This window comes from Grus americana, chromosome 6 (assembly GCF_028858705.1).
Source record: "Grus americana isolate bGruAme1 chromosome 6, bGruAme1.mat, whole genome shotgun sequence".
Taxonomy (NCBI): Eukaryota; Metazoa; Chordata; class Aves; order Gruiformes; family Gruidae; genus Grus; species Grus americana.
Window position 1 is genome coordinate 40,102,757 of NC_072857.1, and position 17,333 is coordinate 40,120,089.

General features: G+C 43.5%; 1 protein-coding gene across 30 annotated transcripts in view; it reads right to left on the minus strand.

The window, feature by feature from the left end:
* The window catches only part of LRRFIP1 (LRR binding FLII interacting protein 1), a 114,245-nt gene that overhangs the window by 63,016 nt on the left and 33,896 nt on the right, over nt 1-17,333 (minus strand). For 23 of the 30 annotated variants that reach the window (XR_008577588.1, XR_008577583.1, XR_008577586.1 and 20 more), the window contains exon 2: nt 1,122-1,208. Coding sequence is in view for 10 of the 30 variants with exons in the window: in XM_054829524.1 (XP_054685499.1) it covers nt 1,122-1,208 (87 nt within the window). In the remaining 20 variants the exon portion in view is untranslated. Of the gene's footprint in view, nt 1-1,121; nt 1,209-8,897; nt 9,243-17,333 lie in introns of those variants that run through there. The other 7 variants (XR_008577592.1, XR_008577591.1, XR_008577573.1 and 4 more) reach the window with 6 other exon arrangements.

The window sequence follows — 17,333 nt, forward strand, 5'->3', positions numbered from 1 at the left end:
CAGCACAAAGCTGAGCATGGGCAAACTGCCCAAGTGCTGCTTTTGCGGGCTGATTACTGTAGCCTGCACCGACAGTAGTCTGCTATCACCTCCCAATTCAGTGTTTAAAAGCTAAACTGAATCCTTCTCTGCACCCTAGAGCACAGATGTACATTTATTCTTACTACGTATTCTCACACCCTGCCCCCCAGACTCCTTACTTCTTCCTTCTCCTTCAAAATCTATTTTAAAATAATTAAATTATTATTGCTGTTGGCCCTGTTATGTCTACTCTGCTGTTTCATAAAACACACGTCAACAAATGCAAGTTTTAAGCCCTTCTGGTTCTCATCACTGGTTTGGGCCACCTTTGCCAGCCCATGCTTACAGCCCCATTCTAATAGCACTGCTTTAGCTTCCAGAACTTCAAAACAGAACACTGCTCTCAGTTTCTCGGAGAGAACATTTAGTACAGCTCCTACTTGTCAAACACAACAGGAGCAGAACAAGCCTTTTTGGTCGTTATGACCATTCCTACACTGGAAGCCCAAGATCTCCCACATGCTGACATGCAGAGGCACAGAAAGTTTGCTGATGGTATAAAAACAACTACCTCTTCCAAAATTCAAGAGAGACCACACCAGGCATTCAATCCAAACGCTTTGGAGAAGGTAACGTTTTGCCAAGTACAGTTTCTATCATTACTTCTGCCAACAGCAGACCATCATTTTTACAGAATGGAGGCGACCACAATGCCAGCTTCACAGCAACGAAGCAAAACAATTCGCAAGTAAAGGAGTTATACAAGGGCCAGGAGTCTTCCGTATTCATTAGATTTCTAATGAAGTGATAAGAATCCACCCCCCTAATGCACACACAAACAAGCTGCATACTTCAAAATTTAATATTAAACAGTTATTACTAACTAACCACCAGTGTCTTCTGTGAATAATTTTACTGGCTTCATCAAGATAGAACTGTTGCCACAATCCCAAATTTTTTTATGATCAAGTAACTGAGCAGCATTAGCTCCATGCAGACTATTAATGTTTCAGCCAAACGCAGATTAACCCTCAGGATATATACATATATACTCAGGAAAGAAGATGATCAAAACACCCCCCCAAAAGCCTTGACCATACCTCTTTCTGCTGCCTCTCCAGTTCTTTCATTCGGATCTCCCGTGCCTCTGCCCGCGCCGCTCGCTTTGCTGCGAGTCTTGCTTCAGCCTGCGAACAGGAGCACAGCAATGAAATAACAGCTGGACAATTCAACGTGAAACACACTTGTCAAGCAAGGCATGAAAAGTAGACTTGACTCGGCAAGACTGTAAACACATCTGTAGGAGTTAATTCCCTATTGCAAGTAATGGCCCTGCCTTCCATAACTTGTTATGCTTCATAGGCAGGTAATACACCCTCGTGTAGTCACTACCCTCGGTTAGCAGTTGGGTTTCAGAGTGCCCTGCGTTTCTTTAATTACTATTTGTGCGGATAGAGAGGAAACAGTGAAATTTATTTAAGAAAGGTGGGTTTTGCTCGTTTTTTTTTCCTGTGGCGCAGATTATTTTTTATTAATGAATTAATTTGACCAACAGCAAACACATTACGTGCCATTTTTCCTAACCGCTGACGTTGCGCAGTTAGGTAAACATTGCTGTTCAGCATGACTATGCGCAACTAAGGCTGAAACGATGGAGGCTAGGGAGTAGGGAACCTGACAAAGCACATCAACTCAACTAAAGCCTCCAGACGTCCATATTCAAGTCCAAACCTCTCTGAAGTGGAAATCTGCCACGAACAGGCCTCTTGGGAGACCTACAGTGCTTTCTCATTTCAGCCCAGTTGGAAGTGCTGGAACATGCTATATGGTAACATTTTTAATATTCTGCTTTTAATCCCAGGCAAAACCAGTTAGTCTTATAAAGAAAAAAGTAAAATTAGCTCAGGCTTGGTACAGTGTGAGACTGTGAGCAGTTCACCCAGCGTAATTCAGGGAGCAAAAGGCATCGTTCAGCTAGTCACCCCGGCGTTACACCCAACTCCTCTGCTTCTGAAACCTTTTACTGCAAGTACAGCATCCCATTTAACCAGAAAAACTGCAATAATATCCAGGTCAAGCATATAGAAAATAAAAAAAACACACCAGTGCTTTCACTAGCACTTCTAAACAGAAGGAAAACCAGGAAAAAAAAAAGGTGTAATTTCTTTTCCCTCTGTAAGTATATTCATCACTCAAACTTGAGGAAAAGGGCCACAGCCTTCGAAAAACACAAAACATGGAAAAAAAGAAAAACAAAAAAGGAGCAGTTGGCTGAAACTTTCAGCTAACAGAAAAGGGCTAATGAAAGCCAAGCACGAGCTAGTGTATGGGAGGACAAGGAGCTTTACAGTGCTGTAGATCTTAAATCCTCACCAATGATAACAGAACCCAAAATATACAGTCACTAGGCCAAAATTTAAGTTCACATCACCCGCCTTCTACAAAACGCCACCACAAACAGCGCCAATCCCTAAATACTGCCACTGTTCAGCTCTCGACATTCTCCCCTATTTTACCGCATTACTCCTAGACCAGAACTGGTAGGCAGGCAGATTCCTTTTTCACAACTACCGCGGCTCTGTTGTGCAGACACAATCCATTCAAATGAACTGAGTTTTTAATTCTTGCCACACAGACAGCTTCAAAATTACTCGTAACAACTGAAAAACCTTCTCAGAGGGTAAAAGCATCCATGGCAGAAAAAGCAAAGGGCTGGGTTTGCATAGAGTGCTGCTCTCTCCAGTTCATTGCTTGAACTTCAAGGTAACTGGCTCTGCCACAGAGAGCCACATACCTAGGGCAAGCCTCCATGCTCGCACCCAAAAACTGTCTCCTCTCGGCATCGCACGGTGCCGTTACTTACGGCAGGCTCCAGGGTGTAAACATGTGTTACTACCAGCGTTTTCAAGGGGCTTTGGCTTCAACAGCACTTACCAACCTGAAGCAGCAAAAAACCCCAACCCCACAGCCCTGCTGCTGGGCAAATACTAGGCGGAATCCTTGCCAGGCAGCATTTTGATTTACCTGCAACGTTTGAAATCATTTAAGACACAAATTATAAAAACGTGCTGCCAGATATATGCTAAAGGTAGTAAATCATAGTATTGGAACAAGTATGATATTGCCAGTAGCCCTCCAAATATAACACGTGTGTACCCCAAGGAAGGGTAAGCTTGCTGCAAGGACTCCAGCTCCTGAACAATTTTATGGGGAGAGAGGGAACAGCTTTAAACACCACCTTTGACTCCTTACTGTTCAGGGATGCATTCCCTCACCTTGACATGCAAACTGTAAGAAGACTTAAGAAACGGCACAAAAATGGAAGTAAACAAACTTAACTCTGTACCTACATTTGAAACCTGCACCTGACCTGGGTGAAGAACAACATCAGTGCAAACAATGAGCTGTACTTTTCCCATACGGAAAACAAAGGACCTTAAAGTCTCCATAAGCAAAATATACCAAACAGTACAGAACTATGTATCTTAACTTCCCACCTGCCAGAAAAAGACAAAACCAAGATTATTTTGATGTTAAAATTATTGTAGATACCATCCTTATGAATTTCAATAACCAGCTGAGCTTTCATGTTAGAAAAACTCTATGCTTGCATGTAAAATTCAGATGTTGTGCTTAATGCACACACGTAAATGTTTCCCCTTCTGTCTTCCTCATAGGATTAGGGCCAGCCAAAGGATTTACGTGCTTGCTAGCTATGTTGCAGAATTATACATCCTCCAGAACTGACCACAATATACAGTGAAATGAAGTAGCTTGAAAAATGGGGAAAAGAGTTTAGCAAGATATTTTAAGGCCTCCCTGAGAACAAGGCTCGCCAGTTCCCTAGATACCAATACCAGTAAGTTAAATTAGTTTTACTTTGTGCAACACCCTAGTCAATGACAGATTACATGTATGATACAGTCCAGTTTTAAGTGGCAACCCATGGGGTGTCTCTAATTTATTCTATTTCAGCTCTGCAGTCCTCCACCTGCTCATGCAAAGCCAGTTTGTAAACCTTTAAGACACGCAAGAGTAAAAATACATTTTCACTTAGTATTTTTGCCTAACAATGGCTTACATCTTGGAACAAGCGCATCTTTTATTCATGACCTTTTTCTCCCCATGGCCACACAGCTCTTCAGCGTTAAGTATCTTTCAATACAAACAAGAGAAACAATATATTTTGGATCCTTTTAAATAGCTTTTTAACTTTTTAAAGTTAAAAATCTACTATTAGCATATACGGGTACCTTTGTAAGAAGTCAACAAATTGTTATTTCACCCAGAGCAGTAGTATTTTAAAGCAACTCATTTTTATCACATCAAAACAAGGAATTACAGAATTGTCTAGGCTGGAAGGGACCTCAGGAGGTCTCTGGTCCATCCTCCTGCTCAAAGCAGGGTCAGCATCAAACTGAGATCATATTGCTCAGGGCTTTGTCCAGTTGGCTCTTGAAAACCTCCAAGGCTGGCAGCTCCACAGCCTTTCCAGGCTTCTGCTTCAATGCCTCACCATCCTCATAGTGAATACTGGTTTGGTTTTTCTCTCCCCTGCATCATGTCAGAACCTGCTGGCTTTCATTTTAAAGCCCACTGTCTCATCCTCCCACCACGCACCTCCATCAAGAGCCTGGCTCTTGGCTTCTCAGTAACCTCATCTTGTATGTCAGAAGGCTGCTGTTAGTTCCTACCTTAAAGTCTGGTACTCTGCATCAAATACTGTAAGTAAACTGGCTGTTGATATTTTTAAACACATTCACAATGGTGTCTGGGTGCTATCCAGATGATTACACAATTATTTTCATCATGGTTCCCAACAAAAACACCAGCTCACTTGTACTGGACAAAGATGGTTTGTAAGAAACCGGCCATCCTTCCCTAAAGGGTTTTCAAATCCACAGCAAAATGACACTATGGGTGACAAGAAATACACAAGGAGAACAAATTCTCACTGCGATGACCCGATCAATGCAATAAGCAGTAGTCTCTGATGGTATCAGTGGCACGACTAGCCTTGAGGTAATGAACGAAGCAAACGCTTCCATCAGATACAATTTACTTCGTTTCCTCAGGAAAGGCTGGTTAAGAAAGATTTAACACGCTCTTACTCATCATTCATGTCCCTTTGGCACTTTAACAAAGAGGACCACTAGTGTCCGCGGGAGGGTAAGTCAGAGCTCCCAAATACTCACAGGTCCCCCGGAACACCCTCCTCTGACAAAGAGCAAATCAGTCCCCCAGCTGCACAAGTCCAACATCCTGTTGTGGTGCTTCCAAACCCTACTCATCTGAGGCTGCACATGAGCCTTTGGAGGGTGTTCTCCAACACGGCAGAAACAGTGTGCTATAATCAGACTGCTCATTGAACGATCAACCTGTGCCTTTCACACTCCTGTTTCTACCATGCTTTAATTGATATAGTTACTTAATCCCAATGAACCTTTGTGATATTCTGTAGGTGGCATTGTTGACAAAGCAGGCATCACTCATGTGCTCAGAGGAAGTAAATCAATCAGGGCAGGGATGAACCCACACCTAACACTTATTGTGTACGATTTTATCAAAATCAAACCAAAAGTCTAGTAGCAACCCTAACGCCCAGCAAATTCTGCAGCAGGGAGACAGCCAGGAACTATTAGATACAGATTTTCACGTGCAGAAGCATAGCTGACCTACTGACAGGAGTAGCCACCCCAACAGCAAGCCACATGGCACAGACATTCATAACACGACCTCCACGGTCATCTACAGACTTTTAGACTAATACACGAGAGTGCCAGATTTATTATGGACCTCTTCCTCAAAAGCAGGGGCACGACTAAACTTGTCTGAGTTTGTTGAACCACGCTCTTTAAATTTAGTCTTGGACTCTGTTTTCACATTAATAGTTCTGTGCTATAAATACTTTGCTTTCTCACATATCTTGCAAACAGCAACTTTAACTTCACATTTCTCTCTCTGTGCTGACTAAACCAAAACAGGCTCTGCCTGGGTGACTTTGGCCTTCATCCAGCCCAAGCACTTGTCAGAAGTGACTTGGGTCTGGCTGTAAGGGCAGTGGCAGAGACGGACACCGTGGCCTGCAAGAAACACAGCTGAACATTATGAAATCACCAATAAATTCACATAGACTTCTGAAATTCAAACTAGAAAAGCTAAATTGAAAGCCTCACGGTTGCCAGCAAAACTAACTATTCAACAGATTCAAGATGAAAAAAAAAAATCGCTAAGATTGAAGGAACTAATCTTAAAGTCATCTAAAATTCGCTACTGACTCAGCGAGCAATACAGGCCTCAATCAAAAGTGACAGATCGCTGGCAAAAACAGAAGAATAAAAATATGAAGCCTAATTGCATGCATTACAAAGCTTTTGTAACTTCCCTTTTATGAAGTATTGCTCATCTGACAAGGAGAACTGGCAGCTTCAGCCGTACTGTGCATGTCACACCAAAAAAAAACCTCTTAAGGGGCTTCTGTAAAGCCCTGTGTGCAAAGCAAGAGGAGGTGGCAACCACACTGCTGAGATGAACACAGAAAAATAATCACCTTAATTTATGTAACTCCCTCAAATACTCCAACTACATGTCCTGCATTTTTGTCATTTTATTGCAGTTGCCCAGAATCATTTACAGCCCCCAAGCCCCAAAACAAGTATACTGTTGCACTGCAAAATGCTCGTTGCTTTTGTTGGTCCACTTGCTTGGCACTCGACACCCCTGCTTAAGGGTCACATTAGTTTTAAAATAAAAACCCAGTCCTATGCAGCAGGAGATCTTTATCCTGCCTTAAGGAGTTCAGTACGTTTAGCTCTGAACAGGCGAAAATTAAGCAGCTTGTAACCTGGTTCACTACTGAAGTACAACTGCATCTGAAAAAAAGCCAAACCAGATATTTGATATCAGCTGGAAGCATCTCCTCCGGTCTGCAGCACGAGGCAGCGGGGAGCAGTGGGAGTATGAGACCTGCAATTGATGGAGTTACCTCCTCCTTAAATACCACTCATCAAATGAGGTGAGGTCTGGTTGCACCCATAGCTAGCGCTGGCGGGGCCAGCGTATAATGCACAATGGTTACGGAAGCGACGACTTCCTGGCCCTAAGCGCAGCATTGGGGAAGCTGCGTATTCATTATCATTTTGATGAGAGAATTATTTAGGTGACTTCGTTAGGTAGAGGCTAATGACACACATCCTGAAGGTGTGCATTCTCAGACCTTTTCCCTTATGAAATGTCCAAGAGTTCATTGTTCGACTGGAAGCCCCAAGAAACAGCCAACAAAGACAGGAAATTATGCTGCTTTTTTGAGCAGTGAAAAATGACTACGTTGGCTTGCCACATAGCTAAGTACATAAGAGTTTTTGAGCTATACAAAGCACCCCTTAATTCCAATGTACTCAAAATTATCTGCTCCTAAGACTAGTAATCAAAGTTAGTACCATATTTTTTGTGGAGGACTGAAGTGTTAGTTTGCCAGCACCAAACCATACTCAGAAAGCTCTCTGATCCCACTGTCAGAGAAACTTTAAAACACAAGTCTGCCCAACTAAATTGCACCTGCTCACTGAATACAACTGCTATTATGTATTTCTGCAATAACTATCCTCAGACTGATTTCAACTTAAGATACAGCCAGCAAGTCGCTTTTGGGGCAAGCATAATTTTTCATGGCTGATGCCATCCCATTCCAACATTCTGGATGTAAAGTCTTTTCCTCAAGTGTTATACAACTGTTCACTCTATTTACAGAGGTCATACGCTTCATTGAACAAAAGAAATCTGGGAAGGTTTGTTGTACTAAAGAATTTAAAGGACAAGCAGCACTTGATTCGCAATATTCCTCTAACACAGCTGACCAACACAGCTATCAGGTAAAACAACTGCTAACCCATGGCAAAGTTTTTTCCTGCCTCCACTTGAGTTACAAGTGACCTAAACCAGTGAGTTCCAGGAGCTCACCAGGAGTTATCGTGCGCTCCTTAGCACCGAAACAAGAGCGTCTATAAATGACTACTATGTTTAGAGGTCAAACCAGCCTCTTTACCTGACATTTTTTTCATTTGAGTTATGAACATAAACATACCTTGCACCACACTCATGACAATGAGCCTATGAGTCACACAGGGCTCGGTCAGTCCACATCCTGCATAACTCCTCACCTTTCTCTTAAATCCAAATTAGTATTAAAAGGCAGCATGTTCACGAGCCTTAGCCTACGCATGAACATAGGGATTCCCTTCTAATACCCACATACCAGCGTCACTGGTTAGGCAGACAGGCCCATGGGCTTGTCTAACAGCTCCTCTCCCGTTCATACGGTGACAGTGGTGAACCGGAGAGTGACAGTTGATGTCAACGGCTGACTAATCCACCCATTAACGTTTTACAGTCACAGAGGGCTGTTCTGAAACTTTATTTAGAAAACATTTAACAGGTTCAGTAGGCATATCTGCTCCCACACCAAACCGAGCGGCAAGTAGTTTACATTTTAGCCTCTGATTTTTAAAAAGAAAACCTTAAAAAATTCCGTGCGCTTTAAAGACTTAGCTGCCTCACGCCGCAGTCAACCAGCGGCGGCAATAAGACCCTCACTAGCACCCACCCCTGCAGAGCTGCCCTCAGTTACAGACCGTGGTCCCAAACGCCAGCCCGCTCTCGAAGTCCCTACATCACCACGTTGGAGCTGGGACAGCGAGGGCAGTGGCAGAGGGGAAGCCTGCGGGCAGCAGCGGAGGCGCACAGCCCCTCTGACAGAGGAGCCAGGGCGCACACCGCCGCTCCGTGCCACCACGTGGAGCGCCGGGGCGAAAGCCGCGCTGCCCGTTTTCCCCGGACACGAAGCGGAGCCCGAGTGGGGTGGGTGTAAGCTGCCTTACCTGCTGCCGGGCGGCCGGGCTGAGGCAGTCGCCTGCCGCCTCCATGGCTCCGGTCCCCCCCCCCCGCCCCGTTCCCGCCGGCCGTCTGTCCCCGCCGCTCGGCGCTGCAGGAAGCCGCCCGGCCCGGCCCCCCACGGCTCTGGGGGCGGAGCGCTGCCGGGCCCGGCCCCGCGGCGGAGGAGCCGGCGGACGGCTGGGCGCTGCTCTCGGCGGCTGCAGCGGGACCCTTCCCACCTTCGGCGGGGGGGTAGGGGGATCTGGGCGGCAGAAGGGAGCACGCTTAGTACTCTCCTTCAGTTATCGGCCCCCAGGGGTGATTACTGCAGAAATCCCCGCCGGACCCCGGCAACGAGCTCCCCTTAAGCAGCTTGAATCGGAGAAAGCAAATCTGAGAATGCCTTCAAAGCTCATAACCTCCTTTTTATGCTCGAGGTCGAGAAACACCCCCAGCAACAACCCAACAATTCCCTGCTCAGCGTATGTCCGCCCTCCGGGCTACATATCCAAGCCGCTTCTCTGAGCATGCTGGAAGATAACATTCGGAAGCACTTGAACAGATGCTTTTTTATATATATACCCACACCAACTAGCATTTGCATCGCAGAACTAAACCGCGTAACTGTTGTTAATTTCCTGCAATTATATCAGTATGGTGTGCTGGGTTGCGTAGAGCTGAGCTTAAAATGAGTGATCAGCGCTGGATATGCCACCGTTGGTTTTATTCTTTAAGAAATGCCATTACACTAAGCAATAAAAAAAAGGGGAGGGCAAAAGAAAAGGCCAGGGGAAAAGAAAAAAGTCTAATCGAGGTCTGAGACTACTGCAGGAATAGTAGCTAGACCAAGAAAAAAAAAAAGGGGGCATTCTGCATTTCGAAAGGTCTCTTACGATGAGCTGGATGAGCCTAAAACACACTAAGGGAAAAATCGGATGGACTAAAGGACACAAGTGTTTTAAAAATGACACTAAATGGGACAATACCCCAAGAACCATTCAAGGCACAGTCAGAACAGAAATCCTGGCTCCATGGAAATTAGTGCCATCTCTTGATTCCCCCTGATGTGGACATGCACACACCTAGCCTCTCCCAAAGCTTAAACAGCTCATTTTATCCACTGCAGTTTTGCAGCAGGAACAATAGAATACACGAAGAGTCATCTCTTCCTGGCACCAGATTTTCTCTGGTTGCAGAGACAAGCAAAACAGGTTGCTCCTTAGCAACTAAACCCTGCGTGCTCTCTTCTCCTTCCTGGTCAGCCGGCGCAGGTTGGGGAGCCCTGCAAATCCTCCACCCAGCGACTGAGCTCAGTTTTTCCATGAGCTGCCAGCTGAGTACAGAGAATCTGGTTTTTCACACTGGCAGAGCACACGCTGCCATGCTGCTGACAGTATTTTAGCTAATTTGGAAGTGCTGGCACTACTTTGCATTCAGGTGGCAATACTTCAACTGGATTCATGGGCACTCTCTAGACCCCAGCCATGTCCCTGGAAAGGCCAGACATACTTCCTTGAAATAAAAGGCATTAGGGATGTCTAACTTGCACCCTGGCCCTCGGAGAAACCCTGGTTAAACACGGGGAAGCTTTGCATTTGTAAAACAGACTGTGGTTTTATGTAAGTCATAGAATCATGGAATGGCCTGGGTTGGAAAAGACCTTAAAGCCCATCTAGTTCCAACCCCCTGCCATGGGCAGGGACACCCTCTGCTAGCCCAGGTTGCCCAAAGCTCCATCCAACCTGGCCCTGACCACTGCCAGGGATGGGACATCCACAGCTTCTCTGGGCATCGCGTTCCAGTGTCTCGCCACCACCAGAGTAAAGAATTTATTCCTAATATCTCATCTAAATCTCCCCTCTTTCGGCTTAAGGCCATTCCCCCTTGTCCTATCACTCCATGCCCTTGTAAACAGTCCCTCTCCACCATTCCTGTAAGTCCCCTTTAAATACTGAAAGGCTGCAATAAAGTCTCCAAGTCTCCACCTTTCATTAAACTCCAAAACCATCTGTTGAGCCTACAAGCTATTTCTTCCTCTTGATTTGTATTTTCCTTCATTACAAGGTAAAGGCCCAACTCTGTTTAAAAAAATAAATCTGAACTGTCTTAAATCCACTCCAGTGTGTGTATGGCAACAGAAAAACTGATCAATATAGAAATAATATACATTCCTGTGAAGCAGTAACATAATTGCATGCCCTTCATTAGAAAAAGTCAGGCTGAAGCTACTCTGAAAGTTGATAATTGGAGATTCAATGATACACTATAGCCTTGTGTTCAATTTCTCCTTGGTAAACCTGCTAGCTGGAGGACACGATAGGTATGCCTGCATAGCAAAATACACAAAACAAAAGGAGAAAGGGAAGCCAGTTCACATAGTCTGCCCAGCACACTTCACAGGCAGTCAACATTCAGTACAGAGGAAACATCTGTAGTTTAAATCTATGTTTCACAGATACCCATTTCGTCCCCCAGTACGGCTTATACTGAAATCAGGAACATAACATGATTGGGAAATGGTTTCCCATTCAGGTGGTGTAACATACAGCCCTAACCCTGTTATTTAAGGCTGATAAAAGTTCCTAGTCTGCTACATTTCCCTTATCCTCCATCAGCAAGAGCAAAGCACACCAGAAATCTAGAATAACTGAAGGAAGACCCTATGCAGCAGTGCTTTCTGTCCCAGCTGGCTGGCTTGCCTGGAGATGCACCTTGAGCCTTAAGGCTGGCGACCTCTCCGTTACAGAGCAAACCTGTCTTTTGTGAACAGCCCGGAGTCCAAGAGAAGTTATGTCCTAATTCCCAGAGACTGCTCAGCATTTAATTTTGGTGTAGTAAACAGTATCAAGCATTGCAGAAATCCAAAAATCTTACTCAGTTGTGAAGAAGGTGCTTCTGGGCTATGGCAGCTCACCCCAAGGTAGCTGAGGGCCAAACACTGAAGTTAATTCTTCAGGGAAAATGTCTTACCTTATATGTAGAAGTTTTAACAGAGAAGAAAAGGAAAGGAGACTGATGTTAACAGTGTAAATCTGAAGAATGATAACAATTCAGCATGAAGAAGTATGCATATTTTCATCTTAGCTTAAAATAGACAATTTGTTCCAGTTTTCTTGGTTAATGAGAATTAACCTCCCCTTAAATTCACTGGCAAATCTGTACAGTTTTTGTACTGCCACTTGGAAGATACACCAGAGATGCGAGTACTTCTTATAAAATGCATGAATTACTGAGGACACACCACCCACCCCTCCTTTTTCTAATTATTTTTTAAATCAACGTAGAATCCAAGCTGTTTGGTTTTATTTGGAAGCGCTGAGGAAGCACTTCATACCTCAGGATAGATTAACACACACAAGAGTGCTATGGACCTGCTAGGCAGGAACTTAACGATCAGGTCTTTTTAATTCTAGCAAACTTCAATTTTTCAGCAATACAGCATTCAAAACGCACACTTCAGTGTGTCTGAATTGATTATATACGAAGTGAGGCCCATTCTGCTTGGATTTCCAAACAGGTCCTAACAGATTTCCCAAGAACAGGAATTCTCTTTACACCCCCACACACACTTTCTCCCTCATCCCTCCTGGCACTCAACACTCCACTGGATCCCACAGACACTGCAGAATAAAAAGCAAGCGCATACAGTTCTGTAACTACAGGAGCTGAGCCACAATCTAGGAAGCCAGTGATGCATTTTACTTCATTGCTCACCAAAGCTACGTAGCATCATTAAGCTGATAGCACTTAACTTTGACTCCTTGCCCTTCAAACTGCTGCTGTGTAACTTGGGGGAGCGGGGCGGGGGGACACACAGCACCTAGAGAACACTGTCTGAAAGTGGGTATTAGTCTACCTTTTCTTTTTTTACCCTCTTAAAATGCAGTGTCTATCTAGTCATATCTCCCGTGTATTCAGAAAGATAGCCAAAGGATCTGAAGTTCTGCTAAATGTATCTTCAGCCCACAGTTCCTGTGCCTGTGCATTTCCCATTTGAAATAGAACACTGCAAGAGTGACATGAATTCAGGGAGACATCCAAGCAGGAAGGATGTTCACAACAGAAATATGCATTACGTGTAGTACAATGCTAAATTGAGCATAAGAAAAACAGGTAACAGAAGAAGAGAGAAGAAGGGGGAAAAAAAAAGTCAGGTGACATTTTCAGAAACCTGGTGAACTGCAAGTTCACCTTAAGTACTTCTAAGCAGAAAAAATTTACAGCACTTAAGATAGCAGCTCCATTTGTGATGACACAGGCTCCTTATCTCTCCGTGGGGAACGCACCTCACCTTTGCAAACATACATACACACACACAAAAAGAAAAAGCATGCTTGCACACAATACACTGTATTTCTCCACAAATACAGGCTTAAATCCTAAACATCAGTTTTCACAGAACTGCAACCCTTTGCCCATAACTACCAAAGAGTTATGCCAAAAGAAAGCAGGAAAGACCATACAGTCATCTTTAAGTTACATTACAATCACTGATAATGCAAATAAATTCCAAAGAAGCCTGCCCTCCAACACAGGTCACACCCAATTGATTATTTTTGTCTTCAGGGCGTGTTGTGTGCCAGAGGTAGTGTAAAAGGCATAGAAGCAGGGCTTCAAGTAGGAATAAAATAATCAAAGCCGTCACAGAAAGGTTTAAGCACTGAAAAAACACCTGCAACATGAGCACGCTGGCTCCAGTTTGCCCCACCCCAACATTAATTCTTGAGCAGTCACCTTGCAACACTGTCACCTACATATAAATTAAACAAGCTCAGTTATGTATCTAAAAAATGAAATTCTATTGTGTATTTCCTTTTTTCCTCTTCAAGTAGCATCTCTAAGAGTTCAGTAGCATCCCTCCGTATCACATTTACTACTCGCTTTCCAAATAGGGGGAACAGACAAAGCAAGCCACATTTGTGGACAAAAAGGTTACAAGAAGAAAAATCTGGTTACTCTGGCTTTTTTTTTGCCTTTTTTTTTTTTTTTTTTTAAAAAAAAGTTCACAATCTTGTTGTTCTAATGTTCAAGAAAGTCTATAAAAATCTATGGAGTAACACCCATCTGAAGTCACAAAGACAGAAAAAACTACGCATGCATCTCACTTCATCATCCCTGTCCGCTGTGGGCATCCTGGCACCCTTGCAGCTCAGTTGGCAGAGTTAACAAAACCTCCTTGTAAACCGTAACCAAGGCAATGAACTCAAGTATACACAACTAAGTGCTTCTTAGGAAAACAACGTCCGGTTTTCATCACCAAAATGTACTGCCAGTATCAATAGATTATTTTCTAGTGAGGCTAGAACGCGACGCAGCAAGGAGGAGGAAGGAAACCGCTGAACCAGGCGCAAGTGCCTCTGGCCGCACTCAAGTCAGACAAACTGAGTCATGCGAGTGGGGAAGCTGGAAGACCCTTGGGTAGCCTATACGTGGCGTCTTTATCATTCAGCTCAGGGAATCCACTCAAATTCAAAAGCACTTTGAGACGGAATATATTAATGCCTTGCTACTATCAGAAAGCTTCAGAAATTTGAAATATGGGTGTATGGAAAGTTACATGATCTTTCTGTTTTAGAAGAGTCAGATTTAAGAAGAGTTCCCATAAGCTAATAAATTCCTGGCCTACTCAAACTTTTCTGTTCCTTTGCTTAATAATGAAAAAAAAAAAAAACAACCCCACAAAAAAGACCCAAACCAACAAAACAACCAAACCACAGAATTTTAAAAGATCAGACCAAAAAAATATTAGTTTTGGTTGGAAGCATCTCATAGAACCTGAGTATACAGACATCCGTGTTAAAAAAAAAAAAAAAAAAAGGCAAAAGAGATCCAGTAAGACACTTTTACTTGTAAAAAACTGCTTCTCTGCTGGTGTATTTACACTATTAGGCTTTGCCATCTCCCAGGCATCTCAAACCTAATCAGCTTTAAAGATCGGTAAGCTGCATTAACCATTTCCACCATGAATTGCAAGTTTGGGAAAACCAATGGTAATTTCAAAGAACACCACGCAGAAGGGCAGAGTTTCTGCGCCTCAGTCCTACCCCTTCAGTAGGGGCATCAGGTGTGGAAATGCAAGCAGCATTTGAAAACTCTGGGAGCACCACGATTACCTCATCAAGCTCTCCAACTCAACACACAAAGAAAAAAATACAACCAACATCCAATTCACAGTAAAACCCAAGTCCAAAAATTCAGACTTACAGCTAAGCGTAATTATGGTTTCAGCCCAAATATTTGACTTTATCCCCTACACGGAATAAACTGGTATGGGATCCGAAATGTACAATGATCAGATCTTTAAGATCCTTTGCAAACACTGAAAAATCTCATTATCAAACATCTTAGCAAAAAAATTAGCAATTCACTTTGAGAAGTGTCCAATTTTCCCATACAAAGGGGATAATAAGGACACCTACAGAGGAAAACTGGCCAAAGGAACTGTTACGGTGCTTCCCATGACCATCCCAACTGCAATCTAAACCTATTTTTCTGAACCGGCCTCATTCACACCATGCAATCCTACAAGACTGAAGTTTGGTGGGAAATTAAATAAGTTTTTTCATGAAAAGTTTTTCTTGCAAGGGCGTTCCAAGGCTGATTTCTTATTTTGTTTTTAAAGTTCCTCAGAATGCCAGAGCTTTATTATTCTCTTTTCATTAATTCCCAAGCACCAGGAACAGGGAGTATAAACAGGCGGACGCTCCCCTCCAACATGCCGACAGTGCTATTGCGAGTTATCTGTGTTTCAGGGGTCAGCATTCTTGGTCTTCTTGCTTAACATTTTGAGCCAAACACTGGGAAGAGGAGGAGGGGAAGAGACCCACGACTAATGAGGAATTTACACATGAACACTGTCCACTTTGGAGAAACGTTTGCTTATGTGTTTGCCAGGAAACCCATCTTGGAGATATAATTTAAGCATGTGACCAGAGGCTGAAAAGTCTTGTTGACATGGACCTTTTTTCCCCATAAATAAGGAGAATGTTTATTTTGCAGAATGCTACAGTGAACAGCATATACAGCTCTACGATGTAAAAGACAATTAGGGAGTTGCATCCTACTTCATAAATTATATCTCCATGCAGTCACAAGGGGCTGCTGCTAAAAATAGTCTAAACAATAACTGAACTCCATCATGAGCTTGCATGGATTATCAAAGCAAATCCTTCTACGAGGAATCAATCTTAAAAGACCTGTTAGAAGTGAAGTATCCTGTGATCATTTCTATAGATCCTAGCAGTGTTTTAGAGGCGTTTATCCCCTTAGCCAATGTTTCCCCCTGGGGTTTAAAAGTGATATTGTTTTACCATTTACTATTTACTCAGGAAGGTGTTGTGTTCTCTCTTCCTCTCCCACCTTGTCACATACCTTCACCTGCACACTAGTAACAAAGAGCTGGTCGACAAGTTCTTCAGGGGCTTGTGCCTGGTGTAGTCTCTGTTGTGATGTGGGGTTCCCCTTGCGTACTAAGCCACCAGCTTAGCTGCAGGTGGGTTAGCTGCAGGTGGGTTAGCTGCAAACTGGATTCCACTTTAAGAGGCACTGGGCTTGTGGTAGGAGGGAAAAGTGCTCGAAGCACGTCCTTCAATTCAAACAAAACCTCTCCGTGAGAAAATGGTGGAGAGTTCAAAGCGGCTTCAGAGGCAAGATTCAGAAGAAAATTAGCATCACAGCTCATCTGTTCTGTAGAATCCCGTAAAAACAGAGATTTTCATGAGCATGGTAGCTCCAGAGCTTGGAGAATGGGAAGATCACTCCTTACAAATGGAAAGGGATCCTAAACTGGCAGAATTTGTATATATAGAGCATACCACTTCCACTGCTATTTAACTAACTTGTCCAGCTTCCTTACTCTGAAAAAAAAAAAAAAAACCACCACAAAACAGACAGGAAAGAACAATTCCAGTATAGGATGTTGGCTGGCAGCTCTGCAGAAGTGTGTTACAGCTTTAAACACCGACCAGTTTTCTATAGGTAGCGTATTTGGCAGAGGACAAACGCAGTATCAACTAACCACATTTACGTCACTTCTTCAATTGGCGTTTCCTCTCAAAATAGCTCTAAGGCAGTAAATGGCTGCCCCCACCAGAGGAGAATTTGGATACTGCTCTACAGCTGTTACCTCAAGGAACAAAGCCACACGTTTTGTACCCCCTATATAATACTGCACTCATACTTTAGATCAAGACTATTACTCACGTAAAAAAAAAGTTTTGGGGGAGTCAACATTGACCTTGGAAACAGCTGGATCATTCATTCAAATAAATAAATCAGAGTTGTTGAGTTTACAATAATACCTACAAGGAAAAAATTCAACAAAAGGAGCTGACAGTATTAGCAAATATGACCTGGAGTTTTACAAGAGAAGCATGCAAGGCTTCCCAGCATTGTGTCCTGAAATACTTACTTGCATGAAGCTGCATTCAGTGGTTTCTTCC